Here is a 24,258-nt window from a genome sequence, read left to right as displayed (position 1 = left end):
TATTATTATTATTATTCTTTTAGGGTGTTTTTTATATTTTGATACTCTTTTTCCCGATGAAGATTTTCCCTCTGAGGTTCCTACTTCGTTGACCTTAATGAGGTTGGATGGTTCTTTTCTAAAACATGTTTTATGTTTCTTGCGTTGACATTTTTCTATTTAATTTTTAATATATTTGACTTGGATAGTAAAATAATTCCGGATTTTACTTATTCTTCTTCCTTGTAGCCTATTTAAATTAAAAATAATAAACAATTAAATACAACTAATTAACAATATCATATAATAATATAGATTCCATTAAATTAATAACAATAAATAATAAAAAATAATCTTTTTTAATGGAAGGATATAAATTCTTATAATTAGAAGAGAAAAAATCTCATGCATTTTCCTCTCAACAGCCTTAAGACATTTGATTAGAGAAAACAAAAAAAAAAAAAAAAAAAAAAAAAACAAGTTAAGACAACATATACATAGCAACTTAAAAATGAAATAAAATAAATAAAAAATAAAAATTATGAATCAACAGTAGCATCTTAAAGAAATCAAAGGCAAGAACCCGACCCGAAAGCAATGTGGCTGTCCGTACGACGGCATGGAAAGTCCCGACAGTAAGACGGCAGAGAAGAAAGCGCGTAAAATTTTCCGACCAAATAAGAATTAGAGATTTATTGCCAGAGCCACTCCATTGACACTCAGCAGCATGCCTCTACATACTATTATTATTATTATTATTATGTATTTATTTATTTTTTTCAAAAACAGACCTTATCATAATTTCACTTTCATTATCCCATCCCACCGAAGCCGAAGCCAAAAGCCCAATCCCTCTTTCTCTCTCTCTCTCTCTCTCTCTTTCTCTCCGATTTTCAAAGCAAAATAACAAAAACCATAAAAAAGCCAACCCCACCTCCAAGTTTCTCCGTCATTTTTGTTTTTTAAATTTCCATTGCTTTTTTACCTAACAAACAACTCCCTACTTTCATCGGCTGTCAAGTTGTACTTTTTGTTTTATTCAATTCGTCACTTTGACGACTGAGGACCAGCTTTGCAAAATATAAAAGTAGCAATTTTTTGAAAAATATTTGGCGAAAAAGTGTAAAAAGTTTGATGCTTCAAAGAATATTTTAAAGTGCTTTTTTTTAGAGAGAGAGAGAGAGTGCGATGCTGAGATTGAGTTGAGAACAAGTAGGAGGAAGTTGCACAGGCTTGAGGAAGAGGAGAGATGGTTGTGAGGAAAGTTGGAAAGTATGAGATTGGGAGGACAATCGGTGAAGGAACTTTTGCGAAGGTTAAATTCGCTCAGAACACCGAGACTGGTGAGAGTGTCGCCATGAAAGTGCTCGATCGCAGCACCATCATCAAGCACAAGATGATCGACCAGGTTTCTTCTTCTTCTTCTTCTTCTCTCTCTCTCACTCTCTCTCTCTCTCTCATTCATTGTAATTTCCGACTTGTAGAAACCCCTGAACCAGATTCCGAAGTTTTGTCATAATTTTTTTTTATTTTTTTATTCTTGAACTTTCATTAACTATGAAATTGAAAAGAATAATTTGGCTACAATTGTTCCTCTTATTTTGATTTTAGTTTTAAATAACAAAAAAAATTTTAAAAAATGGAAAACCTTGTTCGCAGAGAATCAGATCTAACTTCAATAGTTTGCTCAACTTTTTTACTTATATTACTTTCAAAAATCAGAGTTGAACTCATCCCATCTAGAAATGGAAGACCAGTTGATGGTTCCGTTTTATAGTTGGTGATTTGATTTAGATGCTTATTTAAAAAAAAGTTGGGCATCTATTTTTTCAGGAAATGGTAAATACTAAACATTAGAAGAAATTAATCTATAGCAATTAAAAAGTTGTGGCCATAATCAATAAATTACCCCTAAAGGCTTGTAATTTACTTAACCTCGAGTTATGTTATAGGAATGTTAGCTGGCTCAGCTTGTAACATATGCTGGGTGCGTAACCCATAACCTTATTGAAGTTTCAAATGATATATATATATATATATATTTTTTTTTTTGTTCCGCTAAGAAAATGTGTATGGTGTGCTTTTCATGTAGCTGTGGCTTTCTATTTTTTGTGAAGTTGATGCAGTAACATGGTTTGAATATTAAGGATTGAAGGTTTTTCTGTACTTAACAGATTACCGAAGATGGTTAACCTGGTTTTGATGACATTTGGTAATTTTTATAAAAAAACGGTACGATATAAAGATTAAACACCAGATGTTGGAAAAACTGTATATTATTGATGTGGGATTCATCATATAGATACATAAAACCAATACAACAGATACGTATGAATAAAGCTAATAGCTATATACGAAACGGTTACAGTTAGTTACAGATAAACATGAGACTATGAGTCATATTCAATGAGTTGCTCATGAAGATCATCATACAAAATGGAGGATTCACGTGTACGAAGCGGCAGTGATGTCCTTCAATTCTGGAGCAAGGCCATTGATGATGTACAAGGCAAGATCATCATCTTTAACCAGAAAATTAAGAAGTGCTAGTTCATTGGCTGCCATATGTACATCAAGAAGATAGAGCAATAGGTCATGCCCCTGGCAGTTTGATGAGTCTTTGACATAAACTGAGAATATGAGATCGGGACAGCTTGGCAAAATGGTTTGCCAACTTGTTCCAGACTTTGTAGGAGGTTCCCGTGGTAGCAACTAAGTGAGAAACTTCTAGAGTGATGGAAGCCAGAAGTGTGTTTAGCAGAAACTTGTAGTCAGGATTCATTTTAAGTGAGGGAGGATTAGTGGAGGTATCAGTGATCATTGGTGGCAGACAGTGTTTGGACCCATCGGCATAACCATACATATCATATGCAACAACGAGAGAGTCAAACTGAGTACGCCAAGGAAAGTAAGTCGTTTCCTTCAAAGGAGAGGTGCTGGTGAAGCAACATTCAGAACAATAAGGTTTTGTCCTGAGAGACATGGTTCGTTGTTTACAACGAGTGAGGGAATGGAGAGAGAGAAGTGGAGCTTTCGTTGACTTTTTTTGAGCCATTAGGAATGATCAGGATTGGGGAAGAAAAAAAATAAAAAATAAAAAAAGAACCTCATTAGAGGTTTCAGGGCTCTGATACCATAAAGAGTAAACACCAGATGTGGGAAAAACTGTATGTTATTGATGTGGGATTCATCATATAAATCCATAAAACTAATACATCAAATAAGTAAGTATGAATAAAGCTAATAGCTATGTACAATACTGTTGCAGTTAGTTACAGATAAACATGAGAGTATACATATGCTATAATCCATTACCATAAATTGAGTGGCAAGCAGCTTAAAGGGTGCAATGTTAATTGAGATGAGAATTTTGAATTTATTGCTTCCTAGATTTGCCACTTTTGTGTAATCATTGTAGCTTTCTGTTAGCCTAATTTCTTACCTGATCTGAAGCATGAAAGTCTCCTTTAAGTTGTATTTAGTACTTCAAATCTTTCTAGTTTACATCGAAAATATCATGACGAATTGTGAGTTAATTATTATTATTATTGTTTTTATGTATCTGTGCATGCAGTTATTTTTGCTACTATGCCTTCCTCACAAGGGTTCATTCTGTTATGCAGATTAAGAGGGAGATATTTATAATGAAGCGTGTCAGGCACCCTTATGTTGTGCGTCTGTATGAGGCATGGGATTTAAATTTTAAATTTAATTTTTCCACGACTTTGTTTTCATTTTTAATAGTGCACGATGTGATACATGCTTTCTCATCATTACCAGTGCTCACAATTGACTTAAAATGTTGTTTTGTTTAGGTTCTGGCAAGTCGTACTAAGATCTATATAATCTTGGAGTTCATTACAGGTGGTGAATTGTTTGATAAAATAGTGAGTAGTCAAAATTTCAGACTCAGTTTCTCAAAAATCAACCCTGTTTTAGTTGTTATGTTTTCCTTTGATTATTAAAAAAAATTGATATAGTTAACAGTGAAGTCAATGGTCATAGATCCATCATGGACGTCTTAGTGAAGCTGAATCTAGAAGGTACTTCCAACAGCTTATTGATGGTGTGGATTATTGCCACAGCAAAGGCGTTTACCACAGAGACCTAAAGGTGTTCCTAAAATGAATCTAGAATGCTATTGTGACTTTATTTTTATTTTTATTTAAGTGAAATTCTAATACTCCCCCCTTTATGCTACAGCCTGAAAATCTTTTACTTGATTCTCAAGGAAATCTAAAAATTTCAGATTTTGGTTTGAGTGCCTTGCCTGAACAAGTAAGTTTTCTTTAAGAAAATTTGCTGCAACCATATTTGTTATTGAAAACAAATATATATATATATATAATTGTTATTTACTCTATCTTGTTTGTGCACAGGGAGTTAGTCTCCTTCGGACAACATGTGGGACTCCTAATTATGTTGCACCTGAGGTACATATAAAAATAACTTGCTTCTTATTTAATTTTGATTATACATTAACCTTGGGAAAGATGAAGGTGTCGATATCAGTGAAAATATTATTGGTCTAATTTTATAGAAATATCTATGGGACATATTGGTATTGGTAAGTTTACATTTGGTTCCACGTATATTTGGCCCAAAATATGAAAATTCTTTTTTAAACAAACTAAGAAATAATAAAACATTCAACTTTGGAAAGAACATGAGCATTTTTTCATATTCTTTTTGTTGAGATTAACAATAGTAAGCAATTATTTTTAAAATAAGTACATAAAAAATATGAGAGAGAAGATTAAGGAAGAAAATGCAAAGAGAAGAATGCTTTATAGCTTTGGGCTTTTAGTTGACTTTTGAAAGTTGATTATCACTCTTCTAAGATAATAAAGGGCGGAAAAAAAATTTTGAAACAGCAATTAATGGCTAATTTGGGGTCTCTGAATTTTTACATATATTATGCAATAATGTTTTCATATATATAAATGTATAGGTGGAATTTTGGTAAAAATGAACTAGAACTAAAAGATGTTAATGTTCGCTGATATTTAACTAATAGGTCTTGATAATTTATCGATATTATGCAAATTAATTCTTGACCCTCACTAACTTAAAATTTACGATATTTTGGCCAATGTTTCGGAGTTGTTGTCAAAATTTTCATCCTCGAACTGCTGATGTGTTTTACTTTCATGTATGTATCTGTATCAATCTATTCATTTTCTGCTGTAGGTACTTAGTCATAAGGGTTATGATGGGGCTGTGGCAGATGTCTGGTCCTGTGGAGTCATCCTGTATGTTCTGATGGCAGGATACTTGCCATTTGACGAGCTTGATCTCACTACACTATACAGTAAGGCATGAGCTCATTCCATGTCCAAAATCTTATTGTATTGTGCATGTGAATAGCTTCCTAGTTTGTATTTGACCAAGTTCTTTTAATGATCGGTGTTGGACTTAAATATATATTTTCCTTCAATACTACACCCTGTATTCAGTTACGTCACTAATTATTTAGAATTATACAATATATTTCTAATTTCTAATATAAAATATTATAAATAATTATTATAAATATAAATTTTATATAAATTATTACTTTTTAATATCCCATTAACTTACTGCTTAGTTTATAGAGTTGAAATAATGTTTGGTTCAGAAAGAAAGTTTGACTTTGTCACTCTTCTGTCATGTTTGTAGAGTCCTTCTTTGGTGTTAATTCTAAGTGCTAGTTGTAGTTGATGCCCATATTGATCATCATTTTTTTTTTTTTTACTGTTCCTGCTGAAGCTTTTTTGAGTAATTAGATTTCTATTTTTGATGGTGGATGTTAAAGATCAATGTCAATGTCGATGGGATTCTTGGAACTTAACATTGCAGTTTTGTTAATTCTTGTATGCAGATTGAGAATGCAGAGTTTTCATGCCCAACTTGGTTTCCAGTGGGAGCAAAATCCTTGATTCATAGAATTTTAGATCCAAATCCTGAAACTGTAAGTATGGCTAAATGACTACAAAATGGTCCTTACATCGTCCACCTACTCTTGGCTGCATTAATTGGTTAAAATTGTAACAAGGAGCAAATCCCAGATATGGGTATTGGTGTCACACGTGAGTTTATTGGCTTATGATTTCTTTCTTTAAAAACCCTGAAAAGGCAAGGGAATTTATTAGAAAAGGAGAATATACAAAATGGATCAGAATAAAAAATGAAAACTAAAAATATTAACCTAATAGAAGACAACCAAAAAATTGACTATCCAAGCTAAGGGACTAGTCTTTGACACACACAGAGAAGGAAAAAAAAAAGAAAAGAAAGAAAAAAAAAAAAAAAAAAAAAAAGAAAAAAAAGAGCGAAGTACCAATGGATCTTGCCTGATAAAGAATTGACTTGGTCTTTTTTATAGTGTTCAAACTTTGTACACCTGAAAAGAATTCTCATATGTTTCGTGAATCCATCATTATCTTTTGATATTCTTTTCTTTCTTTTTCAATCCATGCCTAGTGATAGGGACTTCTTTAATTCAAGTGCCTATTAACAAGTTTTGGAGTAAATTTGCTTGCTGGTTTAATAACTGAAACTTATTTTCTCCTGAGCTAATTTTTTTGGCTCAACATGATGCTTCCCTCAGCAAGTAATATGGCATGTGTTCTCGTTAATGAGTTATACTGTGTTATAGGGTAAAAATGCTGGAATTTGGTGGACTAATTGATTTCAATTAGTTACAAACTTATATTCGGTGTAATTTTACTTACATGAAAAGGGTGTAGATTGACATATTTTGGACTGAGGGTTTGTTATTATTTATTTTTCATAGAATAGATCAATTCAACGTGATTTGATTTCCGACAAGTGGGAGCTAATAATGAATTTTTATTTCGTACTTAATATTTAGGAATCATTTTTTTTATCCTGATCCTAGTAAATATAGCATCCTATCATTGTGGGAAGATCCTATGCTCCTCTTCGGTTTAACTTTGTAATTTTGACATGTCAGGGTATGTAATTGAATATAAGCTATGTTGAATCTCATGCAAAGCAAACTATCTGTATGGTGGAAAACCCAATTTATGATATTTTTTAATGTTTGTAGCAATCGAAAGTCAGTTGTGCTCAATCTTGTCCAACCGTGACAGAGCGGCAACATATTCCACCAGGACAAAGCAGAATGCCACTTTCATCTTTCATTTTTTAGCTAAACAAACAATGTTCATTGTGTTTGAAACATAATGCTATGGTATCATTATGTTTGATGCTCATTATTCTGATATCAGTTTCTTATGTCATTTTCAATGTGTCATATTCCCTTCTCATTTCCCTTTGTAATTTGTATTGGGCAGAATAGTGAATTTGAAGAGCTATTATGTTTGAAATTAGTTTGTTTATTTACTTCCCACCATTTATTTTATTGTTTTCACCATCTGAAGTTTGAAATGTGAAAAGTTGCTTTTTTTGTTCGCCGCTTATCTCTCTCTCTCTCTCTCTCTCTCTCTGTGTGCAGCGTATTACCATTGAACAGGTCAGAGATGATGAGTGGTTCAAGAAGGGTTATGTTCCCGCCAGGCTTTTTGAGTATGAAGATGTAAACCTGGACGATGTCAATGCAGTTTTTGACGATCCTGAGGTTGGTAAGGTTTTCAAATGCTACGTTTTCTCAAACCTAGATTATGGCACATCTCAGAACCCCTCATTTTTAAATACTCATTTTCTAAAGCTTAACTTTGTTGATTTTTTTTTTTTTTGTTTTTTTTTTTCTCTTATATATAATAACTTTGTGTGCATAACATGGAGTTGGTGCATAAGATTGGATGGGGCATGCATCCTGGTGCCTCACCTATTTCAGCTCACCGCTTCCCATCAGGCTATTACCAATCTAGCCAAGGCTCAGGGGAACGGGTGGTTCCTTTTTCTCTAGCTTTTTTTTTGGAAGTCCTGATAGTGTACCGTGTACACCAATTTACCAATGTGACCAAAACATGAAAAAACAATTGCTTAACTTGTAATATGTAAACTTTTTTTTAGACAATGTTTATGAATACAAGCAAATGAAACTTCTGAATGCTGACACATGTATACGAAGCATTGAAGCCTATGAAGAGATATAGTTATTATTAACTGTCATCTCATTCTTGTATTCTCAATCTTTATCTCTCTGTACATTTTCATTCTACTTATTTAGTTGGTTCAATTTCTATAGTGCTGCATGATTGGGCCTTAGTGGTAGTTATTATTAGGTATTGTCTTCTGGTAGCAGAAGTGGTGACCAAATAAGATGTCTTTGTATAAACTGATAATGACATTATGGTTTTTTTACTTGATATTATTGTTATATATGACTATAGGAACAAAGGAATACTGAGCAATGTGGAAATGAGGACATGGGTCCTCTGATTCTTAATGCTTTCGACTTGATTATTCTATCTCAAGGCCTTAACCTTGCAACACTCTTTGACCGTGGGCAGGTATGAGTTATTGATTTCTTTAAGCATTATTTTTATTTATCTTTTTGCTCATATGGAAATCATATGCCTTGTTTTGGAATTTGAAGCTTTTGATTGTGTTATTTTTATATTTTTATCCTTTTATTTTTTATAGTTTCTCTTTCTCTAATCCCTCTCTAGTTCCTCCATCTTCCTCTTTGATTTTTGACTAATTTGTTTCTCCAATTCTCTGGTTTTCTCTAAATATTTATATGTTCTCTCTCCATTCTTTTCTTCCTTATATTTCGTCATTTACTTGTTTAACAGACTACATATCACAATTGATTCAATTACTTATTTATGCTTAGGTTCTATATTTCAACCGAACAAAAAAAAAAATGGATTCACCATTCCATTCTATTCTTTTTTGGTTCCATTTCATCAATTATTTTCATTGCTCCAACTAAATGTGCCCAAAATCGATTGGTTTATTTTAGTTTAAGGAGCATGACAAATAATGAAAACTGTAACTGTTATTTTCCACCTTGTGAACTGGTTCGTGCTGGGAAGCTATTGTGAAGGCATTTCAATTTCACCTGCCTCTGGCAATGTCACAAGTTATTAGTGTTTGCTGAATGTATATATTAGTTTCATGCTTCAAGTTCCTCCTCCTTGACAGGATTCTGTGAAGCACCAGACACGCTTTGTTTCGCAAAAGCCAGCAAAGGTTGTCCTATCGAGCATGGAAGTTGTTGCACAATCAATGGGATTTAAAACACATATTCGCAATTATAAGGTAAAATCTCTGGATTCTTGTCATATGTCTCTTACTTTTCCACTTATGAAGCCCTGTTCCCCTCTTTCTAGAATTCCATGTTGTTTCTTCTGAAGTTGTTCATGAGTGAGTGACCATGAGCATTGTTATTGTACACAATTTTCCGGGAAAATGCTCTGCCTAGTACTTACAGAGGTTTCTGACATTATGTCAAATTTCAGATGAGAGTGGAAGGTCTTTCAGCTAACAAGACATCTCATTTTTCTGTTATCCTGGAAGTAAGCTTTGCATATTTCTCCATATTTATGCTTACAAGGCATCTCTTAATAGTATGATCTGCTGATTTTTGTATTTTTATTTTGGATGAAGATTTTCGAAGTTGCTCCGACATTCTTTATGGTAGACATTCAGAAAGCAGCTGGAGATGTTGCTGAATATCTCAAGGTTAGTTTTCAAAAATGCTAATGCTGCAGTTAATACACATTGAATTAGCAAGACTTGTATCTGACTGCCTTAGCTATTATATATTAGCTTCTTTTTTTCTTTTTTACAATTTTAGTTAAGGATTCATTTCTACATCTTGCAGTTTTACAAAAATTTCATTAGCAATCTTGAAGATATCATCTGGAAACCACCTAATGAATCAAGCAAATCAAGGATCTCTAAGAACCGGAGTAAGAGGCGCTGATTTTTACATGTAACATCTTCGTTCAGTTATGAATTACTACTTACTGAAGTAAAATGTGTTTTGAAAATTGCATTATTACTTTCAAGGGTGCTCTCAGCATGAGATTATAATTTACAGTTTCCCTAACCATACCCCAAACCTCCATCCCTGCAACATCCCAATCCCACCAGGAAAGAAAAAAATATATATATTCAGGAGTAAAAGATGTGATAGAACAAGATTTTTACATATAATTTTTGTGTTATTTTTATGTAAATTTTTTTAATGTGTGTCCGTCCTTTTGCCTTTAGTAATGCTTGCTTGAATTGAAGGACTTGAAATTGTTGAGCAGAATAAATGCAACTTGTACAGAGCCAATGCTTCATGGCATGTTTGTCTTGATTAACCGGAAATACTCGTGGGTCTTTCGTTAATAAAGATAAAATCAAAATGTTTAGATATATATATATATATATGTATATATATATATATATATATGTTTTTTAGGGATAATATATTTGTTTTCATTTTCAACTGTCCACTGTGTTAATTATATTATAAGCTTATTTTTGTTGTAAAATCTTAGTAGTTAATAGATAACAAATATGTGAAATTATTATCAATATATATATAATGTTCCTCATACAAATATTTTTGCCAAAGATTTTAATAAATAATCTAGACTGTTTATTATTCTAATCTGATTGTATATATTTAACGTTTTAAAAACCCGTAAGTCTCTTATATACATATATCTAAATACCTTTTTTATCAATCTAATACTTACATATTTATCTTTCCTAGTTAAGTTCCCAAAAAGTTTTTCACTCTTCAAACCTCAATTATATTCTATATGCACCCAAATTAAAAACCAGCCTTAAAATGATTACATTTTTTTTAATATTAAAAAGGACTACAATGTGTGTTTTTTTTTTTTTTTTTTTTTTTTTGGAAAAAAAAATTGCACTAAAATTTTCCTTGTTTATCGATTTTTATTCTTATGTTTCTTGAAAATTAGACTCGTATATTATCCAGTAAAACTTAAAACTTACGATGTAAAATCTAAGTGCTGAATTTTCAAATTTAACATTACTCTCATCATATCCATAATATCTACAAATGTCATAAACATTGACCACAGTTTCAAATAAAAAAAAAATTTGTCATACTTGAGCTTAGTTTTTTTTTTTTTTTTTTTTTTTTTTCTTTAGAATTTTTTTAAGTCTGGTGTATATGGAAAAAAAAGAAAAGAAAAAAAGAAAAGAAAAGAAAAGTAAAAAACCTTGATATCTTTCCCATTGTTGTAGCCATTTAAATCTGTTAAAGGTTGAGAAGGTCATTGGCTTGTTTAGGATATCAAACCCCATGATTATATTCCAAGTTTATGCGGTTTATTTTTTATTTATTTATCTATTTTTTTATTTTTATTTATCTTTTATAAAATGTTGTTTAAATTACATCAATATTTTTTTTTTAATTTTTTCAAAAAAAAAAAAGAAAAAAAAAAGTGATCTGTTCAAAGGAAAATAGCATTGTTAAAGAAAAGTGAACTACCCTTCCTTTTTATCTTCTCGGAATTAAGAATCCACAATTTGGGCTTTGAGGAAAGAAACAATGGTTGAAGCTTGATGAGGAAAAAAGATATATTATTTTAACAACATTAATTTTTTATGTTTCGATATAGATATAAAAGTTTTTTGGATATGTATATAAGAAATTTAAAGATTTAAAAAAAAAAAAAAAAAAAGGATATACCAGTAGAATAGATTAATGAAGAGCTTAGATTGGATTAATAAAAAGGCCATAAAAAAGTATTATAAACTCTAAAAAAAAAAAAATACAATTAAAGAATTCTGTATATTTTTCTATATTCATGTGCTTTTACTAAAGGTCCTCTTATATAGGAGATTATAAAACAAATCAGGAAAAAATAATTCTACAGTAGCTGGCTAATTATTAACTTTTCTAATTTACATTATTGATCAAATCATACTATTTACAACTAATCAAATCTCCTAATATTCTATGTATTACAACTAAATCTTATATTTTCTAACACTCTCCCTCAAACTGGTTTGAAGATATCTTCCATAGCTAGCTTGCCAATTAAGTTATCAAACTGCTTCTTTGGTAATCCTTTAATAAGCACATTTGCTGTTTGTTCAATTGTAGGAACATATCGCATACAAATCAGTCCAGCTTCTAACTTTTTTTTGATAAATTACTTATCCACTTCCATATGTTCTATTCTATTGTGAAAGACATGATTATATGCAATGGAGATTGCTGCTTTGTTATCACAAAAAATCCTCATAGGCATAGGATTAGAGATTCTCAAATCTTTTAATAATCTCTTAATCCATAACACTTCATAAATTTCATGTGCAGCTGATTTAAATTCCACTTCAGCATTACTCCTAGCAACAACACCTTGTTTCTTGCTTCTCCAAGTAAGAAGGTTGCTTCCAACAAATGTGCAATAGCCCAAAATTGATTTTCTGTCAATGACACTTCCTGCCCAATCTGTATCAGTGTATGCTTCAATTTGTAGATGGCCGCGTTTCTTGAATAGCGAACTCTTTCTAGAAGTTCCTTTTAGGTACCTTAGAATCCTATAGACTGCATCGAAGTGTTCTAGTCCAGGTGAATGCATAAACTAGCTAACCATACTAATAACAAATGCTCTGTTAGGACACGTATGAGACAAATAAATTAGTCTTCCAACTAGCCTTTGATACTGCTCCCTATTTTGTATTTCATTGGCCTTCACAATTTGTAACTTCAAGTTAGGTTCAATAAGAGTTTTAGTTGGTTTGCATCTGAGTAGGCCCATTTCATCAAGTAAGTCGAGAACATATTTCCGTTGGTTAACAAATATGCCTTCCTTAGACTTAGTAAATTCCATTCCCAAAAGTATTTTAATGTTCCTAAGTCTTTGATCTCGAAGGCTGCTGCCACATTCTTTTTAGTTCTCTTTTGTTCTTCAATATCGTCACCAGTTAAAATTATATAATCTACATAAATAATTAAAATTGCAACCTTGCCTTCCTTGCTGTGCTTATAAAATATTATAGATTAGCTTGAGTTTGATGATAGCCATAATTTTTTACAGCTTTTCCAAACCACTTAAACCAGGTTCTAGGAGATTGTTTCAAGTTATAAGGGATTTTCTCAATTTACAGACCTTATTAGGATCCAATTTCTTCTAAAACCCAGGTAGTAGGCTCATAAAGACCTCATCTTCAACATCTTCATTAAGGAAGGCATTCTTAACGTCCAAGTGGAACGACCAATTAAAGTTCACAGCTAAAGACAACAAAACTCAAATTGAATTTATCTTATTAACATGAGCAAAAGGTTCTTGATAATCAATCTCATAAGTTTGGGTAAAGCCCTTAGCTACCAGTATTACCTTTTATCTTTCTATACTACCATCAACTTTGCATTTCACAATAAAAACCCATTTACAACCTACTATCTTCTTCTCTTTAGGTATGTCCACTATCTCCCACATACCACTTCTTCTCAGAGCATTTGTCTCTTCCATAGTTGCTAATTTCTAATTTGGATCATTTAAGGCTTCCTAAATATTTCTAAAGATAAATAAGTGTGAAGTTTTTGAATAGAAGGCCTTATAGTAATGAGAAAATTTTTCATAAGATAAGTATTTGACAAAGGGGTACTTCATGCAAGTTTGAGTTCCTTTTCTAAAAGCTATAGGAATATCCAGATCTGATAGCATATTAGAAATAGGAATTGAATTTGAGTTAGGAATAGGAATACTTCTAATATTTTGAGTACTATTGTACATAGTTGAAGATTGATTCGGTTCCAAAATCATAGGTGGACCTTAACTCTTTTGATGGTATTTCCTCCAAGTATGAACCAGAAGCTCGTTATTTTGGATCTTTTGATCTGCTTGTAGTTTTTCTCCCCCTATTGGAGATAATGTTTTGCAATTTCTAACTAGGATTTTCAATGATTTTATCAAAACTTACTTCCCTTTGTTTTTCAAAAATAGTTGGAGAGAAATAACTAAGAGTAGTTTTCAAGATAATCTTTGGTAATGCAATAGGGGATAGATCCCAAAAATTGTCTTCCACTCCCTCTTTCTTGTCTTGAAGATAATTTTTTTGGAAGTAAGATTTGTTTTCTAAGAAAAAAACATCCATACTCACATGAAATTTTTTTGTTTAGGGATTAAAACATTAGTAACCCTTTTTAGTTGAAGCATACCCAATGAAATACACTTCTCAACCCTTGGATCAAGTTTGGACCAAGAATGGCCAGGAATATAAACAAAACAGTGCAAGCAAAAACTTTTAGTGGTAAATCCAAGGAAATTCGTGACATAGGAAAAAAAATTTTGAAATACTCTAAAGGTGTATTATATTTCAAAATACATGTAGGCATCCTATATATCAAATAAGAAGCTATTAAAATAGCTTCTCCCCAAAGATATTTTGGAACATTCATTGACAACATTATAGCACGAGCCATTTCAAGCAAGTGTTTATTTTTCCTTTTGGCAATGGCAATTTGTTGAGGGGTCTCTAAACATGTAGTTTGATGTTGAATGCTATTTGCCTTTTAAAAAGGCTCCCAAGTGATCATTAAAATACTTAGTTCCATTATCAATATGAAGAATACTGATTTTAGTTTGAAACTAAGTTTCAGTCATTTTATAAAAAAATTTAAATAATATTCCTACTTCAAACTTCTCACTCATGAGATTTGTTCAACATAATTGAGTATGATCATCAATAAATATGACATACCATTTTTTTAAAAAAATAGTTGTGATTTTTGAAGGTTCCCAATAATCACTATGAATTAAATAAAATATTTTTGAAGGAACATAAGATTTTGGCAAATAAGTAGTACGATGACTCTTAGATAAAGAACAACTTTCACACTGAATTTTTAAGTAATCCAAACCCTTAAACAAAGTAGGAAACAAGTGCTTAAGATATTAAAAACTAAGATGTCCTAATCTAAAATGCCAAATAATTATTTGTTCATAAATAGAGATAGAACTGACACTACAAAAACCTTAAGCTTTTTTTTATTACTGAAGGAGTCACCATCAAAATAGTAAAGTCCATCTATCATTTTAGCACTGCCAATTTTCTTCTCAGAACTAGTCTTGAAATTCACAGTGGCAATCATGAAAGATAACACAACAATTAGACTCCTTTGAAAGCTTACTCACGAATAAAAGATTGTAGGTTAGTTTAGGAACACGAAGAGAAGATTTAAAAGCAATATTCTCTGAGATTTTTATCAAACTTTTTTCTTACAATAGGTGAGAAACTACCATCTGCAATTCTAATTTTTTTTTTTTTAATACCAGAATAAGGTGAGTACCTATTGAATAATTTAGAAAGATTGGTCATATGATCAGAAGCTCCAGAATCAATAATCCATGAAGCAAAATTTGAACAGGAAAGTGCACTAGGTTCGCTACTTGTTTGAGCAATAGAAACACTAGCAATACCAAATGATGAATTGGATTTTAGGAGCTTAAGAATGTGATCCATTTGCTCCTTACTGAACGGACTTGCTTCAGCTTCATTGGCAGTAAGTGTTACATGTCTAGTTTTGTCACCAGCCTTGCTACTCTTCAAATTTGCAAGCTTGCCATGGATTTTCCAACATGTCTCATGGGTGTGGCGAGGACGGTCGCAGTAATCACACCATATCCATGGCTTTTCTTCATCTTTCTTTGGTTTATTTGCTGCCTTGTTAGCAATAAATTCAGAAGTAATTTATGCTGAACTCTCTATAACTTTGTTGGTGGTCTTTTTGCCCAGCATTATGTTTCTATGACTTTTTTCTCTTCACACTTCTGCAAATGCTTCACCAATTGGAAGAAAAGGTGATCTACCTATAATTCTTCCTCTTACTTCATCAAACGCCATATTGAGCCCAGCAAGGAACTTGTATATTCGATGAGCCTCCATGTCTTTTTGTTGTGAATGGCATCTTCAGTAGATTTTCATTTATAGTCGTTGAACAAATCTAAATCTTGCCATAGCCATTTGAATGAGTTAAAGTGCTTGGTGACTATGTCATCCCCCTGTTGGAATTCACTAAGTTTCAAGGTTAACTCATACCCTTGGGACTGGTTTCCCAAATCAGAATATATTTGGTTAATATTATCCCATAATTCCTTGGCTATGGAATGGCACATGTAATTTGAACCAATGTCTTCCTCCATGGAATTGACAAGCCACGTCATAACCATTGGATTTTCTGCATCCCAGGTAGCATAATTCGCATCTTCTGGTGCTAGTGCTTTCTTTTCTTCGGTCAGGTAGCAAATTTTCCCACTCTTTCAAACATACAATCGAATGGATTGAGACCACCGTAAGAAATTATTACCATTCAAGCGAATCGTGGTGATATGGACAGAATGAGAATTAGTATTTGGGGCTTATGAAGTAATGCTATTGAATGGATTAGTAGAAAGAATAGATATAGATGAAACTTTAGACATAGTTGGTAATAAGTTGTGCAATGGGACGGCTAGGGTTTTTCTTTTTTAGGCAAAATCAAGAAGTGAGTTTAGGCTCTAATACCATATAAACTTTGAAAAAAGAACAGAATTTAAGAATTTTATATATTTTTCTATATTCAAGTGCTTTACATAAATGTCCTTTTATAGAGGATATTATAAAACAAATAAGGAAAAAATATTCCTACAATAGCTGGCTGATTATTAACTTTCCTATTCTACATTATTGACCAAATCACACTATTTACAGTTAATCAAATCTTCTTATATTCTATGTATTACAACGAGATCTCCTATTTTCCAACAAGTAATATAAATGAAGTCAAATGGCTAATAATCTCTCCTGAATTTCACCCATTTCTAAGAATTTCAAGTTGGAAACAAATCTTTAGACTTCTCCAGATGGTAAGCTTTCACTTCAAATGAGTTTCCAAAATCTTCAAATGAGCAAACCTTTCATTTAAAAGGAGGGAGCAGGAGGAGATTAGAGATAACAAAAGTTTTCTTAACAAATTGAAACAATATAATATATTGAAAATGCAATTATAATATGATGAACATTATTACGAAAGGACCTGGTGTGGTCTGAATGTGATGACAGTAGCATGTTAACCATGACTAGAGATTGAAAACTTTTTATATGCAAAACTTTTTTATGGATAATGTACATGATGTAAAAAAACACTTATAATCGGGTACTTAATAATTTTTGTATAAAGCCCACATGTTTTTGGTTGATGTTACACAAAATTAAAGGTTATTTCACTTAATAGTCTCTATAATTGCTGGGTGTGTCATGTTCAAATAAAATATAAATTGAAGGGAAAAAAATAAAATAGAATAAATTATAAATTGACTAGGCGATTATAATAGAAATAAACTACAAAAAAGAATTCTATATTAGGTTCTATGGCTAGAAACTAAATAGGATTTTAATAGGATTTTACTAATAAAATAAATTCAACTAACAAAGAGGAATTGGAAATAACAAAGGAAAAGCAAGATAAAATATAAATAACAACTAAATGAAAACTATAAAATAACTAAATGAAAGCTAGAACTAAAGAAAATTGAACTGAAGCATATTGAAAAGAGAAAAAGTTGATGGATCTGAGTGGTCCTTGAAATGGTGTCTTCATCCCTTTTAATAGCTTTCATCAAAAGCTTGCTGATAGTGACGAAAAACTTGGTCGGCTTTCAATTTTGATAAATCATGTAGTTATCTAGTGTTTATATATTTTATACTAACTTATAATTGTAGATAAATATCCATAAATCTGCAACTATTATCTTCACTTTACTCCAACTCTAATTTGATAAAATCTATCTCCATTCAAATAGCTCTTAAACTGATATGAACCTAGGTCGACTTACTTCTAAATCCGTATTATATTAGTCCGAATCACAATTAAGTTCAAGTTCTAATGGTCACCTTAATCTCTAATCAACTTGTGATTAGAAACCTTGGTATAAGATGAAGACGCCACAATAAGTGATGAATATCTTATTGATAAGTCAAACTAAAACACTTGATCTCTATTAAGTGTTTAGGTGTTCAAAGATAACAAAGAGAATTCTTCTCATAAATAATTTTTGAATAATAATCTAAGCTCCTTTTTCATTGAAAAATAAGCCTTTAAATAGGTTAAAGTCACAAAACGAAATTCCTAAAAACATTAAGGTAAAATTCGGCCAACATAGAATAGGATTGGGAAAGGCCGAATTTTCTAAGTTTCCTAAACAAATTTGGACTAATTAATTCCTTAATTTTGAAATAGGAATTAATTAATTTACAATCAAAATAATAAAATAACAACATTCCTAAATTAATTTTTCCAGCAAATAAATAAATAAAAATCAAAATAAAAGACTATTTCCTAAAACAAAAGTCAAAATTTTAAATTAGGAAACTAGTTGATTAGTTTGCCAAACAAGCTGTCTTTGTCAAATTGCCAGCTAATTTAGGCTCTAAATCAGCTCCATTATGCCAATTATGATGCTAAATAGGATTAGAATTGGTTCCCATGTGTTGCCCTTGATTGGAATAAGCAAAGCTTGCTTGACAACAAGAAAGGCCCTTCTCAGCGCCAAAACCACTCAAAACCGACCAAGTTGATCTTTATGCACAAACGTGTTGTATGTTCAGTTTTACTATTGCCTTGGCTTGATTCCATGATCTCTTGGTGTGCTTAATCATGTTCACAAGCTAACAAACTAGTCCCTTACTGCCCGGAGTCCATAGATGCACTAAAACAGCTTTCCGGGTCCATTTCGGCCTTCATAACTTGAATGCATAAAACATGCTTTGGATCTTCGAGTATTATCTTGCCTTCTTAAGATTTAATAGCACCTTGAATGAAACTAACCGGGTTGTTCTTAAACCTCTTGGCTTGTGCCCTAGTGATTGGTCTCGTCTTCAGTTGCACAGGATTAGCACCCTAACGAGTCGTAGATTATATGGGTATAAACAGATTCTTATCATAAACTTTATCTCTTATCTTGATAAAAATAATATTTTATGGTTCAACATTTCCCCCAATTTACTGTTTTACTTTTATCAAAATAAAACAATATATTATAGCTTGAACAACTTGTACGTGCAGTTGATGGCTATGGTTTGGGTCTCTAACTTAAAATGTCCAAAATGAGAGAAAATAAATTAGGAATTATGCTGGCAACAATTTCTAATATTCTCACTTGTCTGCAATTCTAGCTATTTCCTAGTCCTATAATATGACCTGTGATGTTTCTTACTCTTGTACCTTGGCAATGATTCGGCCTATTGGTCTCGAACTTTGTCCCAAATTTAATTTCGACTCTGACTTCATCTCTGGCATGGATTTCGGCTTCAGCCTAGATTCCAACTGTAAATCTAGCTTGGATCTTGACTTCAAATTTAATTTAGATATTAGCTTCAACTTTAACTTGGATTCCACATTCCACTTCGACTATGGCCTAGATTCTGGCTTTAGCTATTTTAGCATCTACCTAGACTTTAGCTTCAAGTTCAACTTCAATTTTAACTCAGGCTTTAACTCTAGTTTTGACTTGGGATTCGGCCTAGAATCCATTTTCAAATTCATTGGACTTCAGTTATTTCAACCAAACAATGCCCCTAAACTGGAACAACTTAATTCTAAACTAGTAGAACTGATTTGTATTACTTGTAAGCAGCAGGACATGTGTTCTGCATCTGGCTTTCAAACAAACTGAGTTGGTGTTAGATGGACTCATTCACCTTTTTTCTGGAATTCAACAAGCTCAATGTTGAAACTTCTTTGCGATTCGATAAGCACATCAATCTTGTTCGAATTTCCCTTGGGATTCAACAAAATTTTGGATGAAATTTCTAAAGTCTTGAACTTGGGATGTCATCTTGATAGTTGAACTTCATCTAATGTGTTCTACCGGGTGTGTCAAAAAACTATATTGCAACTTTTAGAAGTCTCTATAACTGCGAGGCATGCCACTTTTAAATAAAATATTAATTAAAGGAAAAAATAAATAATAAATTAATTAGGCAATTATAATAGAAATAGAGAAAAAAAAGAAAATGATATATTAGGAACAAAAGAGAATTCTATATTAGGCACAGTGAGAACAAAAGAAAATAAATAGGATGTTATTAATAAAAGAAATTCAAGTAACAAAAAAGAATTGGAAATGACAAAGAAAGAGCAAAATAAAATATAAATAACAATTAAATGAAAGCTAGAAAATAATTAATTTAAAGCTAGAATTAAAGTGAATTGGACTCAAGCATATTGAAAAGAGAAGTTGAGGGTATGTGAGTGGTCCTCAAATTGATACCTGTCACCTCCTTATATAGCTTCCATCCAAAGTTCACTAATAGCGATCAAAAACTTGGTAGGCTAAATCTTTCTTAATCATGTAGTTATCCAGTATCTATATATTTTATACCAATTTATAATTTTAGATAAATACCCATAAATTTACAATTATTATCTTCACTCCAACTCTAATTTGATAAAATTTATCCCTCTTCAGATAGCTCCAAAACTTTACTTCTTATCTTGATAAAATAATATTTTATGGCTCAAACACAAGTACTAATAGAAAGTTGCAAAGATAATATGGCAAGTTGCATAAAATACGTTACATGTAATAATTGATAGTTACATAAAATATTTTCTTCTAAAGATACATAGACCATGAATGATGATTATTCATGATATGAAAAAGAAGATTTTTTTTTTTTTTAATGAACTACAACAATTTCAATTAATAACTAGAAGTTGCAAAGATGACATGGCAGGTTGCATGAAATATTTTCTCCTAAAGATAAATATACCATGAATGATCATCATTCATGATATCAAACAACATATATATATATATATATATATATATATTGATCAATTAAACAACAATTATCCCTCACCTCAATATTTCAAATTCACAACTTTGTAGATTTGGATGTAAATGGCATATCAATTAAGCCTATCTCACTTGACAATATGAAAAAGATGATTGATCAATAAATCACATAAAAATTTTAAGATATATACAGCATGTTTACAAGTTTTGAAGAATGTTAGGAATTTTTCCCCAGTTTTCCATACAAAAATATCATAAAAGACCTCCAAAATCCCACAAAAGCATCATCCATTGACAATTTTGTGAAGCCGCTTGTTGTCTCGTATGGTTATTTCCCTATCTATCAGTAATGAAATAATCTTTACAAAGTTATGGCAATCCCTGCACATTATTACATTCTTCATCACCCTTATTGGTATAGTACTAGGAGTGTTTAATAACTCAAATGCAACTGCTAACTTCTCACTATGATAATGTGTAGAAAAAAAATATGTTTTTTTCTCATCCTCATCTATTACTATCAAAGTTTCTCGTGATTCATATCCAAGACTCTTTGCTTGGTCAAACAAATTCTCCAAAGACTTGTAAATATCTACATTTTGAGGATGAGATTTGTCATTGGGTTTAAATGAATAAACCTTGTCTTTAATGCTTATCCAGCTCCAATCCTTTAGTTTTCCCAGTTTCTCTTCTTTCATAAGTTTCCTCACTTTTGAAACATCTTTCCATCTCCCTGCTAAGAGGTACATGCTCAACAACAAGATGTAAGTCTCGATATCTTTTGGTTTTAGCCCAGTTCTAAATTTCCATGACTTTTGCACCCTTCAATCAAGATTGGCCATATAATCTCACTGGGTTCAATATCCATTTGTTGATAAAATTTAAAGCTTCATCTAGTTGACCTAATCTCACAAACATATCAATTAAGCAGGCAAAATGATCCATCACAGGCTTAATTTTATATTTCTTTTGCATCATCTCAAAGTAACAGAGCACTTCATAGACCATTCCAGCATGACTACAACTCCAGCAAATCTTATATCCTCAAAGAGTTGTAATGCTTGCTGAGTCTTGCCATGCTGTGCAAACCCCGTGATCATAGAAGTCCATGATATCAAAGTTCTTGTAGACATCTCAAGAAAAGCTTTACTTGCTTTCTCAATACTTCCACATGTATTGTACATATTAATTAGTGCAGTTCCAACAACAACATATGAGAGAAACCCAATTTTAATGGTCTGAGCATGAATTATTCCCCCTATTCTAAAGCCACAGAACTACTACAAATAGTTAAGATACTTGAGAAGGTGAATAGATCAAGTTTCATGCCTGAGCAATTCAATTTCGAGAAAATACTGAGTGCCTCCACTTTGATATGCTGAAAGGTCATTCCCTTCAAGGTCCATCATTTGGACATATCATGCAATCATTGCATTCCATGTAATCAAGCTGATAGCCTCCATTCCCTTAAATAGTGCTCGAGTCTGTTTAACCTACCCACATTTGAGGTATAAATACATTATAGAATTTTTTTATGGGCAAATTTGACTTATAGCCATGTTTGATGCTTAATGAGTGAACCTGTGTACCTACACCCAATGTCAGCATTACACAACACAGGCTCAAAATACTAGTTAGGTTAAACTCATTGGGTTCAACATCCTTAGAAATCATCTTGGTGAAAAATTGCAGATCCCTTGAAGCTTCACCATTGTCATCATAAGCAGATATAGTTCTAGTCCATGAGATTACGTTCTTTTCCCTGATCTTCATAAAAGCTTTAACAGAAGATTCTAAGTCTCTACATTTGGAATACAATCTACAAAGGGAGTTACTCTACATTTGGAATACAATCTACAAAGGGAGTTACCTATACTAGTGTCAAAGTCAATATGGTACTTGATAGTGTACGCATGGATTTCTTCACCCTTTTTGACACAGTGCAATGAAGTGCAAGCATTTAAAGCGATACCTAGAATGTAGTTTGTAAGATAAACCCTTGCCTTCAACATTTCTAGAAAAACTTGGATGGCAAGCTCTGGCTTCAAAGTGTGTACATAACCCGTCATCAAAGTTGTCCATGCAACAACATTTCTCCGAGACAATTTGTCAAAAACCTTGTGAGCATTTTCCATGGTTCCACATTTTACATAGACATTGACAAGGGATGTTGATACAAATAAACCTCCATGGCTTCTAGTCTTTATGTTGTGGGCATGCACCATTTCAGCTTCTGAAGCTGGATTTTTATCAATGCATTATTGCAAGAGGCTAACATAATATGTCAATTTGATAATAGAATTCTCTTTTGTCATAGAGAGTGCTTCTTGGAAGTCCAAAGACTTTGGTTAAGAAATTCTATCCAAATGGCTGCCTATATAACTTCTCTGATAGGAAAATTTGAGCTCTAGGATTCTAAATAGTCCATGCAGAGAAGACATATCAATGCCAAAAAAACATAATAAACTAGAAAAGCACTAAATTTAATCATATGAAATGTTGAAATTCAAAGTTTCCAAGTTAATTTGTAAAAGCGAAACTGAAGTGGGATTAGCCCTATAAAGCTAGATAACCCACAAATTCTTTTGAAGCATATATGTATGTGTGTGTATACATTTATATGCAGTTTCCAATCCAAGAATTAGTTTCTTTGACCAAAATAAATTAAAAATAAAAAAACATGTATTTCCATAAAGTAGATATTTATAAAAGTTAAAAAAAAATGAAAACACAGAATTTGAGAAGGATAGGTAGAGTGGTATGGAGTATGGACTTGATCAGTGGAAAGAAAAGATGAGGGTTGTTTTCTGAAATCGGAGTCGAGCTTGAAAGTGCCATTGACAGCAACTGAAGGCAAAGAAGAAACCATGAAAGAAAGAAACGCCTTTAGAGGTGTCATTTAAAACAGTCACGTATCTTGGGCTCTCTTTGTTTTCTAATTTTATCCTTATTTTATCTGTTTCCATTAGCATTTGTGGAGGGAAGCAACACTCTTCTCATTTATATATTTATTTTTCTAAAAATTATTATTATCATTATCATCATCATCATCATCATTTTTTTGATCTATTATTATTTTTTTGGTTGGAAACATCTTGAGAGTTTAAAAAATCTAACATTTTTTCAACGAATGTTCAAACAAATTTTAGAAAGTCAAAATATGAAAACCGTTGGGTAGGAAATCTTGATTTTAAATGAAAATGGACAGAATTTTTATTTAAATTTTTGATATTTTCATCAAAATTTTTATCAAATATTCACATCAATTTTTTCACAATTTTATTAAAAAATTCATAATTTTTATAAAAAAAAATTGAAAATTTTATCAAAATTTCCATCAAATATCTATATAAATTCCTTCACATTTTTTTTTTCATAAAATTCATACTTTCCCTAAAAATTTTTTAAATTTTAAAAAAATTTTATCAAAAAATTAATAAATATTATTGATGTTATACTGTCTACCTATGAATTGTTTTTTATCATAATAAATTTAATATTCTATAAATATTATAAAATATATAAAATTATAATATACACAAAAATATAAATATGCATGTGAAATAAATAATAAATATTAGAAAGATGTATAGGGAATATATTT

The 24,258-nt window shown here is 31.6% G+C and overlaps 1 protein-coding gene and 1 pseudogene across 2 annotated transcripts; one reads left to right on the top strand and one right to left on the bottom strand.

Moving 5' to 3' along the window:
- The first annotated feature begins 715 nt into the window (after positions 1–715).
- Positions 716–10,093, top strand: LOC107421347 (CBL-interacting serine/threonine-protein kinase 8). Of its 2 annotated transcripts, XM_016030573.4 has the most exons (14): positions 728–1,387; positions 3,603–3,665; positions 3,795–3,866; positions 3,985–4,092; positions 4,183–4,257; positions 4,359–4,412; positions 5,170–5,295; positions 5,840–5,929; positions 7,439–7,561; positions 8,280–8,399; positions 9,037–9,153; positions 9,354–9,410; positions 9,502–9,576; positions 9,719–10,093. In XM_016030573.4, the coding sequence occupies exons 1-14, from the start codon at positions 1,229–1,231 to the stop codon at positions 9,818–9,820; spliced, it is 1,341 nt and encodes a 446-aa protein (XP_015886059.2). In that variant the 5' UTR covers positions 728–1,228; the 3' UTR covers positions 9,821–10,093. The 2 variants fall into 2 exon arrangements, 1 of the variants encoding a protein (XP_015886059.2); XR_003056354.3 differs by lacking the exons at positions 9,354–9,410; positions 9,502–9,576; positions 9,719–10,093 and having other exon boundaries at positions 716–1,387; positions 7,439–7,565.
- Positions 10,094–12,020: 1,927 nt separating this feature from the next.
- On the bottom strand, positions 12,021–23,553 carry LOC107421339 (pentatricopeptide repeat-containing protein At2g29760, chloroplastic-like; annotated as a pseudogene).
- Positions 23,554–24,258: the final 705 nt, after the last annotated feature.

This window comes from Ziziphus jujuba, chromosome 5 (assembly GCF_031755915.1).
Source record: "Ziziphus jujuba cultivar Dongzao chromosome 5, ASM3175591v1".
In the NCBI taxonomy this organism is placed as follows: Eukaryota; Viridiplantae; Streptophyta; class Magnoliopsida; order Rosales; family Rhamnaceae; genus Ziziphus; species Ziziphus jujuba.
The sequence above is the reverse complement of the archived record's forward strand: the minus strand, read 5'-3'. Positions and strand labels throughout refer to the sequence as shown.

Excerpts from the sequence above, each read along its gene's own strand:
- LOC107421347 (XM_016030573.4), top strand. The coding sequence starts at position 1,229 with ATGGTTGTGAGGAAAGTTGGAAAGTATGAGATTGGGAGGACAATCGGT. Across the intron at positions 4,413-5,169 it reads CTAATTATGTTGCACCTGAG|GTACTTAGTCATAAGGGTTA; the intron begins GTACATATAAAA and ends TTTCTGCTGTAG. Across the intron at positions 5,296-5,839 it reads TCACTACACTATACAGTAAG|ATTGAGAATGCAGAGTTTTC; the intron begins GCATGAGCTCAT and ends TCTTGTATGCAG.